Here is a 17146-nt window from a genome sequence, read left to right as displayed (position 1 = left end):
ATGAAATATCCAGAATAGGTCAATCTGCAGGGAGAGAAAGCAGATTTGTGGTTGCCGAGGGCTAAGGGCTTGGGCAGAAATAAGAAGAGACTGCTAATGGGTTTGGGGTTTCTTTTGGGGGTGATTGCAAATGTTCTAAAATTGACTGCTGCGGTGATGGTTGCACAACTCTGTGAATATTCTAAAAACCAATGATTTGTACACCTAAATGGGTAAATTGTCTGGTATGTGAATTCCATCTCAGTGAAGCTGTTTAAAGCAAAGAATATGTTTGCAATCACGGGAGGCCTTTCTAGTCTCAGCCAAATGGCTTAACTCACGGGCTGGTGGGTGAGGGAGGGGATGTGAAGGCAGGGTAAGCTTGCTCACCAGGTGGGGTATTTCCACAGGGGGCTTCCTGGGAACCTTAGGTTTCCCTCATCGTTGGAATGGAGCCTTCAAGGACCCCCAGCCCGCAGACACAGAAGTCACCAAAACCCAAGACACGAAACACAGGAACCAAAATGATCACTCCCACGCCTGTTCCTCGCAATCGCGCTTCACACTTTTATTGTTAATTTTCTTCACGTGTCCTCTTCTGCAGCCCAAACCCACGCTCAGAGACCATCACTGACCAGGAAACACAGCTTCTTTAAAAAAAACCACCCCCCCATTTTCATGATTGGAACATTCGTGACAGTTTTCCTGACAGCCTGAGTGCTGGAGGCTGACCAGCACATTCACACGTGCAAAACATGAGCGTTCCCCAGGCCTCACAACGTTTTCCAGAACTCGCCACTGGCTGAAGGTGACTTTCCAAGCTTGGGGTTCGTGGACTTCCCTCGCTGCTGAAAGGAAAAACACCCTCCAGAACTGAGAGGCTGGGGTACAGTTCACGAGTGTCAACATTGAGGGGACAAAAATCGTCGTGTTAGGATAAGGAACAGCCACAGATTTTCATGCTTGTGAGGGTTAATTTTAGGAGCGGGCCAAAGGATTCCAGTTTGTGAGAATTTAAAACAAACCACGGTTTGTAGCTGGGTGGGAAATAGGAAAACTGTGACGTAGGGCAACGATCAGCATTTTTCTGCCCATGTGAGGCTCTCGTGAGACCTTCCTCCTGGACCGTTATCAGATCCCACACTGCAGCCAGTCGACCGATTCATTAAATAACACAAGTTATAAAACTTTAAAAATGGGGCATTTACAGTCAGGGACATAAATACATGCTTTTTAAAAGTGTCTACGTACATATTTACAGAGTTGCAAGATCAACCATAGTAGCCCTGAAAAAAGTCCCTTTTTTTTTTTTTTTTTTTTTTTTTTGCATGACCACTCGTGAGTACTCTGAAGAGTTCCCTCCTTCCGCTTTGGGTTTGATGTTTTATCACCATCCAACATGGGGCTGAGAAGACAGCGCCAAAGTGGTCTCAGACATCCTGTCTGAGAGTCTGCCCCAAAGGCACAAAACCCAAGACCCTCACTGAACTGGGTCCAAACTCCTAGCCCAGCTCACCCGTTTCTCCAAGACATGGACTGTTCCATCAGAGATGGGGCCAGCTCCATCGTCCCCTGGCAGGCGATGGATGACCTCCGGAAATCTCTTTCTTTCCCCCCTAGGCTTTTTAATCCTCCAGCTTATTTTTCATTTCCCAATTTCTGTTTCTTTGTTTCCCTTTTCAGCCAATTTGAGAAGCTCAGACCCTAAAGGTGTTGATGGTCCCACCAAGGGAGGCAGAGAAGCACACACGGGAGAGCTCCCGGCACCGCCCTCACAGCATCCCGTCCCCTGCCTCTCCCACGGGAGGAGCCGATCTATAAACGGAGACGAGGCCCTTCTCCTGGACGCACAGGGCCTGACTGATGAGAATGACAAATCTGGAAACAACGCGAGAGCCAGCGGCTCAGATTGCTCAGGCAAAGAAGGAAGTCTTCCAAGTGCGAGGGCCAAGGGGGATGATCAGCAAGGCTCCGAAGTGTCTACACACTACGGATTCCCAGAGACATTGGGGGCAAGGGAAGGCAGGGGCGGGGCTGGCTGGAAGGGGAACTTGGCCTCTTCCTGAAGGCCTTCCCTGGACGGGGCTGGAGCTGACCCCTGGGCCAGACCCAAGTCCCCGCCGTGGCAAAAGACAACTGGAGAAGCAAAAAGCAGGATCAAGGAGCTCTCGGAAAATTGCATAGTAGGAGGGGCCCCAACCCAACAGGAAAGCTGAGCTGCAGAACGCAGGCCGGGGGCCGCACCCAGGTGTCATCCACGGCGTGCAGTCAGCTGCCTTCCTGCCTCCCTGGGGTTCGGGACCCTCATCTGAAGACCACAGGCGCACGCACACGTGCGCGCACGCACACACACACACGCACTCTCTCTCTCTTGCAGGCTCATGGATCTGGAATGGGTCGGTACTCCCTGGAGGCCAGAAGGCCAGTCCCTTTGGCTTCACTGATTCCAGGTCACTTCAGGTGCTGAGGAGAAAAAGAAAAGAAAAATAATAATGAAGGCTACATATTCAGGGCCTACCCTGGGCTCTTCAACCATGATCCCTCTACTTAATTTTTCTAGTTAAACTATTTTTGGAAGTATACCACACGTACGGAAGAGTACGGCTTGATGAACTGTTAGTGAACACACCTGTGTAACCAACACCCAGATGGAGAAACAATTCGACCAATTGTCAGCGCCACCCAGGCCCCCTTCTAGGATACCCACCAACCCTCACCGCGGCCCCCTGCCAGGATAACCACTCTGCCAACCTCTATCACCATAGATTGATTTTACCCATTTTTTGACTTACATAAATGGAATCAATCAATACATATCCTTTTGTGCCTGGCTTCTTCTGCATAATGTGTTTGTGAGATGCACCCATTTCGAGCATGTAGTTGTAGTTCTTTCTGTTTCTCTGTTACAGGATTCTAGCGCATGGTCAGGCAGCTTCCATCTGCCTAGTCCCCTGCCCGTGCACAATTGGGTAGTTTCTAGTTTCGGGCCATCATGAGTAATGCCGCTAGAATGTTCTTATGTATGTCTAGAAGACGCACACAGTGCCCACGTGTACGTATTTATGCCGAGTGGAAACTCTAGGCAGTAGGGTGTGCATATATAACATATGAACATGTGGTGCACACGTGTATGCATTTCTGCTGAGTGTATCCCTAGCACCGTAACTGTTGGGCCCTGGGGAATGCATAGGTGCAGCTTCAGTAGATACTGCCAGAGAGTTTTCCAAAGTAATTACACTATCACTTCATTTCATGCTAATACTCAAAATGACCCTTGTGGCAGGTGACACAGATCCCCATTTCAAATGGAAGAGACAGAGGCCCAGAGAGGAGAAGTAACTTTTACAAGGTCAGGCTGATGACCAGCAGTAGAGGTGGGACTTGAACCCAGGTCAAGCCCCCTCCAGAGCCCGTGTGTGCTCTCTGTTCCGAGGGAGTGGCTTAGCTCACATGCTTCCTCCAAGGAAACCCCAGTCACAGTAGCTGCCACACAGCCAGGCACATGAGTGACTGTTTAATGACATTTGCTGCACTGGGTTGAATATGAGCCTGGAATTGCGCTGCGCCAAGTTCAGGGGCTCAGATCTCTCACCCATTGGACCTGGTCATCATTACTATTACTACTACCACTAACACCTGCTATTACTATTACTACTACTACTACTACCATCTACTATTATTATTACTACAACTACTACTAATATAATAATTCAGTGAGAATAATAATAATAGCAGAGCTGATCTATGGAAGAGTTATTCAATACCACATACCAGACACTTTCCTAAGTGCTGCTCATGTACAGTAAGTCCCCTACATACAAACGAGTTCCGTTCCAAGAGCGAGTTCGTAAGTCCAATTTGTTCGTAAGTCCGACAAAGTTAGCCTCGGTACCCAATTAACACAATCGGCTATATAGTACTGTACTGTAATAGGTTGATAATACTTTTCACACAAATAATACATAAAAAGCAAACACACACAAAAAATAAAACATTTTTAATCTCACAGTACAGTACCTTGGAAAGTACAATAGTACAGTACAACAGCTGGCATTACAGGGGCTGGCATCAAGTGAACAGGCAAGAGTTACTGATTGGAGGAGGGAGAGGAGGTGGGAGATGGTAGAGCTGAAAGATCGTCAGCAATAGAAGTACTACTGTACTCTATAAGGTACTGTCCAGTAAAGTACACAAAAGCACGGCCACTTGTAGAGGATGCACGCACGTGACAATGTATGCCAGACACGTGAACTAACTTACGTGACTGGACATGCGAACGCACGTTCCCATCTTTGAAAGTTCGCAACGTGAAGGTTCCCATGTAGGGGACCTCCTGTATGTACTAACCTACGCAATCTTGACCATATTCCCGTGAGAGAGGTACAGTCATTCCTCACTATCCACAGGGGGACTGGTTTCAGGACCCCCGTGGATACCAAAATCCACATGATGCTCAAGTCCTTTATATAAAATGGTATAGTACGGTATTATTATTATTATTATTAACCCACTTTACAGATGGACGAATTGAAACACAGAGAAGTGAAGTACCCGCCAGGATTACTGGAGCCGGGATTCAACTCTAGAAAGTGTGCTCTTAACCACTACACTATGTCAGTTCCAACCCCCCCAAGACCTCTTGATGGGGCTGGAAAGAGCTGCTTGCCGCGGAGCAGGGTGCCTTTGAGAGAGGGAGGCCTGCATGTGCCCCGCCCACCTGAGCAGGAGCAGCCGGAGGAGAAGAACGTAGAGACAGGGCCCAGCGTGGAGCGCGCTGCATTCCCCTGGTTTGGTGTGGCCAATATATGTGAGTTTCCTATGGGTCACTGGGTGAGACCCAAAAAAGAAGCCATCTTGCCAGCCCCCCACCCGAGACGCAGCCCTCCAGGAAGGAGACCCCAGCAGCAGACGCTGTGGCTGGACCACTGGGACCGGAGCTGAGGGGAGGTTGGCAGAGGCTGAGCCAGAGGGGAGCTCTCCTATCTCGGAGACCCTCCACCCACCCCACTCCTGGGACACTGTGGGAGGGCCAGCACCGGGAAGCCTGCCCCAAGGCCGGCCAGTCTTAGCCAAAGGAGCAGTGAGAGCCAAGAGGAGGATCATGGCAGTGGCCAGACAACTGAGAGGTGCCAGTCCCTGCCCTGGACCTCCCCTCCGAGACCCTAGGGCAAAAGTCCAGCTGGCCCCTGAGGATGGGAAAGAGACAGAGGCAAAATAGGATGTGCAATGGGAGTTTCAGGCTGGACTAGGCAACGTGGCACTTTGTTATACCTAAAGTGAACAGAGAGCTCTGGGCTTTGCCCGAGACATCGTGAGAGCACAGAAAAGGGAGGCAGTGGAAGGCAGGTGCTGGAGAAAAGCCAAGCTCCTCTGTGTTGGTCCCTCCCTTGGGTCAGACTGTCCAGTAAGCTGGTCACAGAGCCTCTACCCCGGCAAGGGCAGCAGGATGACGGCAGTCCTGGGTGCTTTGAGGACGTCATCTTTTCCTCAGAACAAACCCCAGAGCATGTACAGTGGGCACAGACCACTTAAAATCCATCATCTATCTGGGGGTCAAAAAGCTGATCCCAGGGCTGTCACTTGCCCCACTGTGTCTCAGTTTCCTTCTCTGTAAAGTGAGGGTATCCACCTACACATCCCTTCCCGTGCTAAAATCCTTTGCCATGGCATCTCAAAACGTCATTTTGGAACTGTGTTAAACAGTGCTGTGGACTGAATTGTGTTCCCCACCACAATTGTACTCTAACCCCCAAAATGATAGTGTTTGGAGATAGGGCCTTTGGGAAGTGATTGGGCTTAAATGAGGTCATGTGGGTGGGGCCCTCATGATGGGATTGGTGCCCTTATAAGAAAAGACACCAGAGCCTCCTCCCTTTGCCATGTGAGGACACAGCTAGAAGGCAGCATCCGCAAACCAGGAAGAGAGCTCTCACCAGAACCCCACAATGCTGGCACCCCGGTCTTGGCCTTCCAGCCTCCAGAACCATAAGAAGTAAATGTCTGTTGCTTAAACCCCCCAGTCTGTGGTATGTTACTACAGCAGCCCAAGCAGACTAAGACAAATAGTATAAGGCGTTTAAAAAAAAAAGAAAAAAAGTCATTTTTTACAATAATAAGTAGCACATACTTATTATACATACAAATTTAAAAATGAGGGAAAAAGTTAAATAAAATTTTAAGGAGCAATTTTCAGTCACTTTGAAAGTAAACTGTTGAGTTCTGAACATTCACTGTTGGTGAGTGAACAGAAGCTGTGAGCTGCAGATACAAATGAAATTGGGCCTCCATTCATCTGAGCACCCAACTTGGGAAGCTGCGCACATTTGAAACTAAGGGAAAAGAATTCATCTAGGGTCGAGCACGGGCCCCAGGGGAGGGCCTGAATCTGCAAGGCATGCTTACGGCTGAGACTGCAGTGGCCGACAGAAACACCCCGGTCTGGGCAGGAATCAGTCCAGCTGCACCCGCCTCTCCCTCAGGCTGCAAAGAACACCTGCTCTGAGCTGGAAGCCACACCCTGCCAGCCCATCAGCATGAAAGTCCACGCAGCTGCCAAAGGGATGATCCCAGGACACACACGGGACCCAGAGTGGGGAACTGCACATCCTGGCTCTGCCTGCCACTCTCCAGAAGACTCTAGCCAAGCCTCCTCTCCGGGGCCCAATTCTTCCAGCTGTAAAGTGGGAGGGGGGATGGTCTCCTGGGCCGTCCAGTCCTGAGTACTGCAGCATCCATGGCAACGTTGCTCCACTGCACCCCAGAACTTGGGCTTACCTCCCCCCTCAGGACCTGGTGCCCAAGAGGTGGGCTCAGTGCCAGCTGCACAGCACAAACTCTCTGGGGAAAGTGGGTTTTATTTCCACTCCCCTCCTGAACGAACCCCCAGAGAAATAAGGCCAATCCCAGAAACTCCGCCTGCCGCGGGGAGAGAGGAGTCAGCGAGTTATCAGGGAGAGGAGAGGTGGGAGGGAGGAAGGCACAGCACAAAAGACCCCAGAGCTTCGGAATTCAGCCCATCTTGCCTTAAACAGCTGTGTTCTTATTCCAAGTGACCTTGGCCGTGTTAAGCAGGCATCCATCCCCGAATCTGAGTGTGTCCCAGAGCCACGGGGCCACCTGCTAAGGCAGATTCTCAGGCCCTGCTCACCAGCATGCTCGTTTAGTGAATTGGAGTGGGATCCTGGGGTCTGTATTTTTAACCGGTGCCCCAATCATGCTTGAGATGCTGGTCTCAGGGACACAATGAAAAAAGACATGCCATGTCACCAGCAGGGAAACCCAAGCCTGCTCAAGGTCACTGGCAAAGCCCGGCCCCCCAAGAGAAAAAGTCCAGCATCCATGAATGAATTCAGGTTTCACCATCAGAAAATCTGGAAGGAGACTTCTAGTTCAACATAAATCTAAGTTTTTATACTTTATGAATTAGTATTACTTCCACTTTCAAATACACTGTGGGAATAGGGACTCCATAACCTTTTCTGGTCTTAAAGCCGCTGAAGGTCTCAATTAGGTGCTGAGTATTATTATCATTATTATTATTACAATAACGATCGCTAATACTTAGACTTACCTGGTGCTTATCTGTGCCAAGCACTGTTCTAAGTGCTTTCATACGTTTGACACTTGTAATTCTCACAATCCTATGAAGTAGATACTACTGTCATCCCCATGTTATAGATGGGAAAACTGAGACTCAGAGAGACAGAGTAACTTGCTGAGGTCCCCCAGCCCGTAAGAGGCAGAGCTGGGATTTGAACCAGATGGTCCGGGGTCCACACTCTCAGCCACTATATACCCTCCCTGCAGGAAGGCCCCCTGCCCCACCTAGCACACCGGGGGTGCTCCACAAGCCATCATGCCCACCCCCTTCTCTCCTGCCAGCCCACCCCCAAACCCAAGCCCTGCCCCTCGGCCCCCAGAGCCTCCGGAGGCCGCTCCACCCTCCGCGTACCTGTCAAGGAGCAGGCGAAGCATCTAGTCTTTGAAGAGGGATCCCTGGAGCTGGGCTGCAGCTGTGGCCTTGACATTCCTACACTGCCTGGTGATGTACGGGGCAGCTGGCGGAGGACATTGAGGTGCCAGGCGGAGACTGTAGCTGTGCGGGGAGAGGAATAACACACAGCATCACCAGGAGCCCGGCCCGGTGGGTGCCCAGACAGCACCTGGGAGGTCTCGTGCGGGCACCGCCTCTCCAGGCACCTTGAAGACAATGGGACTCGAGCTTTAACAACCGGAGTGAGCGCCGCCATGCTCCGCCCACCCCCTTCCCTCCACTCGGAGGCGATGGGCCGGCAGAAGCGTCCACAAGCGGGGTTCTGAGACACTGCACCGGGCAGGCCCACCCTGAGGACCCCCACTGGATGGGCAGGGGAGCCAGGAATGGACGCTGCTGTGCGGACGGCAGCTTCACCGTTTCCCCGCCTGCCTCCCCGGGCACTATGCTCCCCGCAAAACATCTGGGGAGGTTCTGGTACCAAGTTAACAACCATCGCCTACAGAAGGAAGAGGAAGTAGGTCCGGGTCCCCTCCAGGCCGGAACTCTGCACCTGGCACCTGTTCTGGCCTCACTGTGCGGAGAACTTTTGTGTCAGGGATCTCAGAGGGGGTATAAACCTGGATCCCTTGACCTGGTTTGGTCCTATTTGCTACTATAGCCCATTAAACTGGATTTCTTTTTCAGGAAAGCATTAAATTTATTTTAAAGATAGACAACCCAGACCATTATTCCTCCCCTTCCTGCATCCAGCTAAGTCGTACTCACCTTCCAGATCCTAGCTGGAGTATCACCTCCTCCAGGAAGACTTCCTTCTCTAACTCCTGGATGAGGTGTCCCTCCTGTGGGCTCCCACGGCCCCCCATGCTTGCCCATCACAGCCCTTGTTATATTGAATCACAATCAACAGAATCGTGCATCTGCCTCCCTCAGGAGCTGTGAGATATCAAGGTCAGGGCCCTTGTCTTGTTCGCTGCTGCATCCCCAGCTTAGCATCACAAAAATAAATATTTGTTGAATAAGAACAACACATGTGGTGCCCAGAACTGTGCTAAATATTTTACGTATATCAACTATCTTACTCTTCCTACAAGATGGGTTCTCTGTTAGCCCTAATTTACAGACGGGGAAACAGAGACACAGAGTGGTCAAGTAACTTGTCCTGGGTCCCAAGTCTGCCTCTCTAGGTAGAAGAATGGAAGTGAGGTGGGCGGGAACCTCGCCTGCTCCAGGGAGGGAGCAAGAGCTGGGAACGGGGTCCATCTCAAAGCTGAAACATCAGGGTTTCAATTAGTGGTTCTCAACCAGGGCATGGATTTGGCAATATCTGGAGACATCTGGGGTTGTCACATCTGAGGGGAGGGATGCCGCTACCCGGCACCTGGTGGGCAGGGCCAGGGATGCTACTAAGCATCTTAAAATGCACAGGACGCCCCCATGACGATTGATCCGCCCAGATGTTAACAGTGCCACAGCTGACAAGGTAGCTCTCACACATACCTACGAGAATAGACGAATGTATAAACAGAACAACAAAGAAGGTGCCAGAGGGAAGATTTCTGTTCTCTCCACAGATGAGATCCCCTCTGAGGTCCTGGCTCTCAGTCATGGCTGAGGACTGCCCCTGCTTGAATGCCTCCCTGACACTGTGCGATCAGTCCTGAGCGAGATTCAAGGCGGCAAACTGAGACCCAAAGCTCAGCGGCAAGCTTGTGCCCCGGATGGACCAGAAGACCCATGAGGTGGCCTGCAGGGGGCACCTCAGGGTGAGCACGACGACGACCCCTCGGCCAGCCCACCCAACGCTGGGAGGGGACAGTCAGCTGCCAGGCTGCCTGGAAACACAGACGACCTGCACACCTTGTCCGGCTGAGGAATAAGGGACAGTCCTGGCACGTGGCAGGTCCCCCTACACTGTCCCCTCTCTGGGACAATGTCTCCAGCAGGATGTAGCAGCTTTGGGGATGAACAGGCTGGCATCCTCAATTTCCAGTTCATTCCTCTCACCATCATCACACATCTATTAAACATTCGAAAACCTAATCAATCAAACGAAGACAACACCGTGGGCCTCCCAGCGCTCTCCAGCTGCCAGGCGTCTCTGCTCCCCTCTGCTCCGTTCCACCCTCCTGCTCCTGTGGCCGCACAGCCATCTCTACTCGGGAGCAGGCTTTCTCCCCAGTCTTAGTCGTCCACCTGGGTAGAGCGCTAATGGTCAGGGGCAAGGCCCCCGAAGGCAGGTGCCTCTCGCCACCCCTCACACACTGCCTGGCCCCACGGAGGACAACACAACAGCCGCTGTGATTCCCAAGTGCTCTGTCTGCTGTTATCTCCGGAGTCTACCAGCAGTCCAGGAGGTAGGAGGAACAAGCGCTTTTATACCCATTTCACGGATGAGGAAACTGGGGCTCAGACAGATGGAGACTTTCCTGGGGGAGCAGAGCCCAGGTCTTTCAGCTCCATGGGCCACAATTTTGGAGGAGACCCCAAGTCACCACCTGGGTGTTTCCTTTAGGGATTAGGGTGGTGATGTCCAGCAGGACAGTCTCCTTCCCGATTGTGAAAACCTTTCTCTGGTCGGAGGACTTTGAGAGCCCAGCAGCTGTCTGAGGCTGAGAGGTGAGGTGCTAAGAAACCAGATATTCTCCGATCCTCAGCATAGTTACGCTTAACCCACGAGCACCTTGTGATTCTTGGTTCCCACTCATTGGCTGTGTGACCTTGGCAAGCCATGGACCCTCTCTGAGCTACAGTTTCACCACCCACAAAACGGGAAGAGCAATTTTATTTCATAGGGTTATTATGACGATCAAGTCCAACTTCAACTCGCACGATGTTTTGATTGTGGCCGCTGTGGGGATGGGCAGCAGTCATAACCCCCGAGGAGGCAGCACAGCCGTCGGAGACCTGAGTGCGAGTTCCCATCCTCATATTCACTGGCTGTGTGACCCCCGGAAGGTCCTCCCTGCCTCCCGGCCTCCAAACCTCAGCCTCCTCATCTGTAAAATGGACACAATCCCTGCAGCCTGCTGATGCAGAGTGGGGCTAAGAAGAGCCCCGGGGGACCAGGATACGAGGGCCCTTTGCCTTCTGAGAAGAATTCGGCACAAGGGGGATATTTCTGGAGGTGTGAGGGCAGGGGCCACCAGCGCAGGAGACCCACCAGCGCCCTGCTGGCTCCGTCCGCCTTCCTCCCTCTCTTCTGCCGCCCTGTCTGGTCTCCTGCAGGGCCCCCTCCCCACCCCCCCGCTGGCTCCCCTCCCATCTGTTCCCCTTCCCTAAGGTACAGCAGGGTGTGACATGTCCCTGCTGAAACTCAACCCCAGGCTCCTGGTGGGGACCGAGCTCTTCCACACACGGCCCGGCCCTGCCGACCTCCCAGCCCTCTCGCTCCTTCAGCTCCTGTCTCCCCGGCTCCGCAGGGCTTCCTTCAGCACATGCATGTGGAGCTCTCCTCCCCGTGGCCTCCAGCCCCGGCTACTCACTAGAGTCCGCTGGGGAGGCCCGGGCTGCTGCCGGACCTGTGACATCAGAACCTCTGGGGTGGCGTCGGGCATCAGCATCTTTAAGCTCCGCAGCAGTTCCAACGTGGGACCAGGGCTGGGAACCAGTGCCTTGCAGATGCTCCCGGGGCCGCCCCACTGACCTCTCAGCACACACCCCTGCCCCCTCCACGGGCGGTTCCACGTTATCTACATGATTGCACGGTGCATGTGAGGCCAAGGAACCGAGCTGGGTCTGCTCGTCACAGCAGCCTTAACACCTAATTTTGAAGGCGTGGACAGCAAACCCCCAAAATGTAATGAATGAAGAGGTGAGTGATCCTAGATTCCAGACACCCCCGCTGCACAGGCTTCTCAGTCACGGAAATCTGCGCCCATTCAGTGCAGGGGCCAGAACACGGGCTGAGTGGGCCCCCTCGAGCATCCTTCCTCACAGCCCGGTAAAATGGATTACACTCATGATCCTGAATCCAAGGCATCGAGAAGGGGCTGGACAGTCACTTCTTCATTATCAGAAACCCTCCACAGTCTGAAGGCACTGAAAGGCAGGGCTGTTCCATTCCTGACCGTTGAGGGTGTCACTTACGTTTCCTCCGGTCCCTTCCTGCGGACCCTGGGCTGAAGGCTCCCCACCATAGTCACGGGGCGCCCCCCCCCCAAGTTCTTGCTCCAGGGCCTCCTCTCAGCAAGCCTCCCTCCCACCTGCCCTATTTGACATTGCAAACACCCTGCCCTGAAACTCCAGCCTCTAGTCCATTTTTCTGTCGTTCTTGTATTTACTGCACCAACACACCCCGTGTCTACCTGGCTGTTTGTTTCCTGGCTCCATTGGAGGTGTTTTGTCCCTGACGTCCCCCGCACCTAGACCCGTGGCTGGCACACAGTAGGGAGCCTTTCATTATTTGCTGGATGGATGGCGTGTCCACTACCTGCCAGGTGCTTTGCCAAGGAAGCTTTGGTGAATGACACTCACAGAGGTCGTTACCTTTCGCAGTCTGCATGTGACTCAGTGATGCCTAGAGGGAAAAACTCATTTTCAGATGCCAGCGCGAGGCTGAGACTGGGGCCTCTGGGCTCCCAGGCCAGCCACGTTCTCGCTCAGCCCCCAGTGGTTCCTGGTAAAGGAGGCAACCGATACACTGAACTACACACGACAAACAAAACTGAAGGAGCAGGAGGGAAGGCCAGGGTCGGGGAGGAGATGGGGAAAGGTGATGTGGGGAAGGTCCCAGCGTGGGTCCCAAGCAGAGAGAGTGACGCAAGGACCTGGTGAGGATCTAACAGGTTTGGTCTGTCTGCGAGGGGCGTCTGCACGAGCTAATGAGCCACAGGGGAAGGAGGTCAGCACCTCACCTGGAGCTCGCCCTCACTGGGCTCTGGGCAGCTGGGGAGAAGGTGACGTCATGGATCAGGGCCCACACCTGGCCTCTCATCTCGGGGTCGTCCTGGGGACAGGGGATGCTGGGGCCAGGGAGATGAAGTAGTAACAACAAAAACTAAGGAGTGCCTGATAAAAATGAGCAAAGGCTGCCGATCACTGAATAGGTCATTTAACGACACGAAAAGGCAATTCACAGAGAAATCCAAAGCTAAGGAATATGCAAAGATGCCTGGCCGCCCTACGACTGTCCGAGAAGAGCAGTTAACACAAGAGGCCGCTGTCACAGGGCAGACGGGGGACAGGTGCCGTATGCGTGTTACCCGCAGGTGAGGGGATGTGAGCGGGATGGGGACGCCCCCAGTTCCCCGACACTTGGGCAGGCTACGCCCACCTGCCCCCACCTCCTGAGAGCATCTTCTCACTTGTCTGCAATGTCAGGGACGTAAGAGGGGGCAGAGGGGAGGGTCTCACAGGCTGAGTGAGGTGGGAACCAGGCTATCCTTCTGGGCAGCAAGATGACATGACCCGATGCGGCCGCTGTGTTGGGCACGGATTGCAGGATAGCAAAGAACGGAAATGGGGAGACCAGTTAGTCAAGCAGCAGATGATGGAGGCGGAGGAGGCAGAGAAGTGAGAAGTGGAATCAGGACACATTTTGGAGCTGGGTGTCAGGGTTGGGGCAGGGCTGAGACAGTCTAGATGGAGTCCAAGGTGGGAGAGTTTGTTTGACCGAGAAGGGGAAGACGGCAGGAGAAGACTTCGTGGGGACAACCGTTTTGAAAAGATTACATTTGAAATGTTCATTACACACCCAAGGGAGAAATCAAGAGGGCGGGTTAAATGAAACTGATGAATTTGGGACGGGTCAGCATTTAGGGGGGCTGGACAGGCTCACCCAGGGGAGGGGAGACGGGGGCGGGTCCAGGGACTGAGGATGGGATGCAGAGGGGCAGGGGGTGACGTGAGAGTGGTGTCCACGGTGACACGTATTTCAAGGAAGAGGGAGAATTAACAGTGTCCGACGCTGCCAACACGTTCAGGAAGACAGAGAGAACCAGCCACGGTATTTAGCTGCCTAGAGGCTGCTGGTAACCTTAGTAACAGCAGCTTCCAGGACATGGTGGAGACAAATGCCTGAGAGAAGTGAGTTCAAGAGAGATGGGGAGGAGAGGAACTGCAGCAGGGGCTCAGAGAACCCCACCGAGGAGTTTTTAGGTCAAGGGGAGGGGCTGCCAGCTCCGGGACACACTCTCCAGGGCGTGCTCTCCGGGGCTCTGGGGTCCCTCCCCACCATGCTCCTTGCCAGGCTGCCCCGTCGGCGTTCTGAGCGGAGACCCTGCCTGCGTCCCCGCCTTCCACCTCTTCCCCTGCGTGAGTCAGGAGGGGCCTCGTGGGATGCAACCCCCAGAGTTAGGCCACACGGCCGCCGTGGCGTCTTACATAACTCTCCACAAATTCTGAGAGAGCAAATCATTTGAAGTTGGTGTCTGATGTTCAGCACTTTTGCAGGAGGCAAGGGAGAGGCAAAGGGCGTGCGAGCCGATGTCAAGGCGAGACAAGTTGAGATGATACTGACGCTCCCTGGAGGTGGGTGAAGCCCCAGGTGGGAGCTCGCGGGAGCCACCTCCTGCTTCCTGGCACCTGCCGCTTCCAGGAAGGGTCGGCATCCAAGCAGCCTCCACCTTCTGCTCCAGGGAGGCCCCCTGCACTCAAATGGGACCCCCAGGCTGGGAGTCAGGGGTGGGAGTAGTGATACAGCCCTGGGATGCAGAAGCCCGAACTTCAGCCCTTGAACCACCGATAACGTGCTGTGTGGCCTCCGGAAAATGCCACCACCTCTCTGAGCCAGGGTAGTCTTGCTTGCAAAATGAGGATGTCAAACAAGGAAAAGAAGGGAATAGCATCATTTACATAGGTGCCTACTATACACCGGGAGTTACTGCAGGTGCTTGACTCCCGGAAGCGGGACAGTGATGACCTGCGTCTCACAGAGGAGGAGACGGGGGCTCAGAGAGGTGAGGAGGCCCACGTCCACACTCCATCAGCCAACAGGGTGCAGCCGAGATCGGAATCCAAGACCACCTGACACCAAAGCCTGGGCCCCCTCCCAGACACAGTCCCTGTAGTGACGGGGATCAAAAAGCTCTTTTCAATAGTCCATAAAGCCTGATGGGGTGACCTCTGCCCGCAGAACAGCCGCACAAGCCACCCACGAAGCCAGGAAGCAGTTCTGGGTGGGACCACATCAGCTCAGAGGAGCCCTGGCAGGGGGTCTCAAACCCTGACGCTCACTGGCATCCCCTGGAGACATGAAAACAATCCCTGTGCCCGCTCCACTCCTCAGCCCTACAGATTCTGATTTAGCTGGTTTGGAGTCCAGGCACTGGGAATTTTAAAAGCCAACTTTGAGATGGATCCACTGGTCTGGATCCATCTACTCAAAGTGTGGTCCGCGGACCAGCATCGGCAGTCCCTGGGGGCTTGTTAGCAATAGAGCTACTCAGCCCCCACCTGACCTCCTGAGTCAGAATCTGCATTTTAACAAGACCCCTGGAGAGGCACCTGTGCACTGAAATTGGGGGAGCGTGGGGCTGGGAGAAACCTTCAGCAGAGTCAGGTGCAGGCAGCGTGCTAGGTGGTGGCCTGGTTCTGAAGTCTGGGGCAGGACCCCGTGCCTAGTGAAGTTTTATAGGGAAAGCCTTGGCAATGTGCGGGCCGAGGGGAGGGAAATGAAAGTGGTCCTTGAGGGATGGGGCAGAGGTTCGAAACCACTGGCCTGGGCAGTCGCCGTGGTTCCTCAGCTAACGCACGAAGGGTCGGCATCGCGGGCCCTGGTAGCTTAGGCGGTTTTTCCATTTGATGTTCCCTTAACCACGTGAGATGGCTTATTGTGCCCTCTTATGGCTGAGGGGACAGTTGCACAGGGAGGTGAAGTAACTCCTTTTAGGTCACAGAGAGGCGTGAATAGAAAGGAAAGAGGGAAAGGAAGAAAGGAAGGCAGGGTTCACGGGGATCTGACCCCAGAGCTGAAGTCCGCTCAGCAGGTAGTTTCCTTCCCTCTCATCAGCCCTGAGGGAGGCTCCTGGTTGGCCTCCGTGCAACCAGAAGACCAGTCACATCCCTTCCTCCTGGGGCTTTTACGCCAGGTTCTCAGGTCTTCATGAGTTCCCCAAACCTGTTTGGCTTGAACTCCAAACACCAAGCATGTGACAGCTCGTGACACAAGCCGGTCAACAGGAAGGCTGGCCTGGCCCGCGATGACCTTGGCCAAAGGAAGTTTCCCAGCAGGGAGATCCCAGCCGGGGCTGCTTCCAGCCCTGCCAGGACAAGCGAGGGGCAGGGGACCCCAGAGGCCAAGCAAGCAACCCTTCACTCTCAGACCAGGACAACGAACCAGAGCGAGGTGGTCACCTGCTCAAGGTCACACAGCAAGTTGTTCTTGGGAAGGAGTGGGGGGGACACGCCTGGTCGCACTGCTTTTTGGGGGACACTGATGATGGAGAGGAAGGGCAGCCTGGGGCCCCCATGGACTCGGGCAAAAGCAATCCTGGGAGGCAGGTGCCCTTCTCTGCATGGCCCAGGCGAGGGCACTTCCAGCTCTGCCCCTGCCTCCACCTGACTGTCTCTCACTGGGGACTCGACCCTGGAGAGCACAGGGTGACTCTATTCACTTCTCACCCACCTGCCCACCTGCCACCAGGCCTGGCACCAGGAGGTGCTCAGAGAAGGTTCCCTGAACAATAAGTGGCAAACCAGGAGCCGGGCTCCCAATGCAGCCCAAGCCCAACCGCGCCCGGCTGTGTCTCTCCAAGACCAAATCATCCAAGGCAGCAGCTTCCCGGAAGGTTACTCTCACCACCAAGGCCCCACTCAAACCAGGGTCCCCAACAGACCCTCCCCGCTCCACTTGGTACAGTGGGTCACGTCTGGAGGACGTCACACCTGCAGGAGAAGTCACAGCCTGTGAGGTACAAACTGGGGGTGAGGAGCCCTGGCTGGAGGGAGGAGTGACCCCCTCGGGCAGACCCAGCTCTGCCCTTGGCTGTGTCTCTGCCCCTCACTGCCCTTCTCCCTAGGACCCACTTGGTTCTAGCCCAGATGCTGGCCCTTCTCTTTCCCTCCAACTGAGCCGAAACGGTCTGCTTTCTTCAAAAGGAAACTTCTAAGAACAGGGGGGAAGCCAAAAAGAAAACAGAAACAAATACAAGCGTGACAAGACCGATGGATGCATAGAAAACAGATTCCCAACTTGAGACAGAAAGGGACTGATGGGCCTCCCACGAAGTCCAG

The 17146-nt window shown here is 54.0% G+C and overlaps 1 protein-coding gene across 7 annotated transcripts in view; it reads right to left on the bottom strand.

The window, feature by feature from the left end:
* Positions 1 to 525: 525 nt before the first annotated feature.
* PRDM2 (PR/SET domain 2) overlaps positions 526 to 17146 on the bottom strand; it is a 119184-nt gene continuing 102563 nt past the window's right edge. For all 7 annotated transcript variants that reach the window (XM_036841975.1, XM_036841631.1, XM_036841717.1 and 4 more), the window contains 2 exons: positions 7931 to 8074; positions 526 to 2442 (listed from right to left, as the gene is read on the bottom strand). In XM_036841975.1, coding sequence (XP_036697870.1) covers positions 7954 to 8074 — 121 coding nt within the window. In that variant the 3' untranslated portion in view covers positions 526 to 2442; positions 7931 to 7953. The remainder of the gene's footprint in view (positions 2443 to 7930; positions 8075 to 17146) is intronic.

This window comes from Balaenoptera musculus, chromosome 1, assembly GCF_009873245.2.
Source record: "Balaenoptera musculus isolate JJ_BM4_2016_0621 chromosome 1, mBalMus1.pri.v3, whole genome shotgun sequence".
Classification (NCBI taxonomy): Eukaryota; Metazoa; Chordata; class Mammalia; order Artiodactyla; family Balaenopteridae; genus Balaenoptera; species Balaenoptera musculus.
The sequence above is the reverse complement of the archived record's forward strand: the minus strand, read 5'-3'. Positions and strand labels throughout refer to the sequence as shown.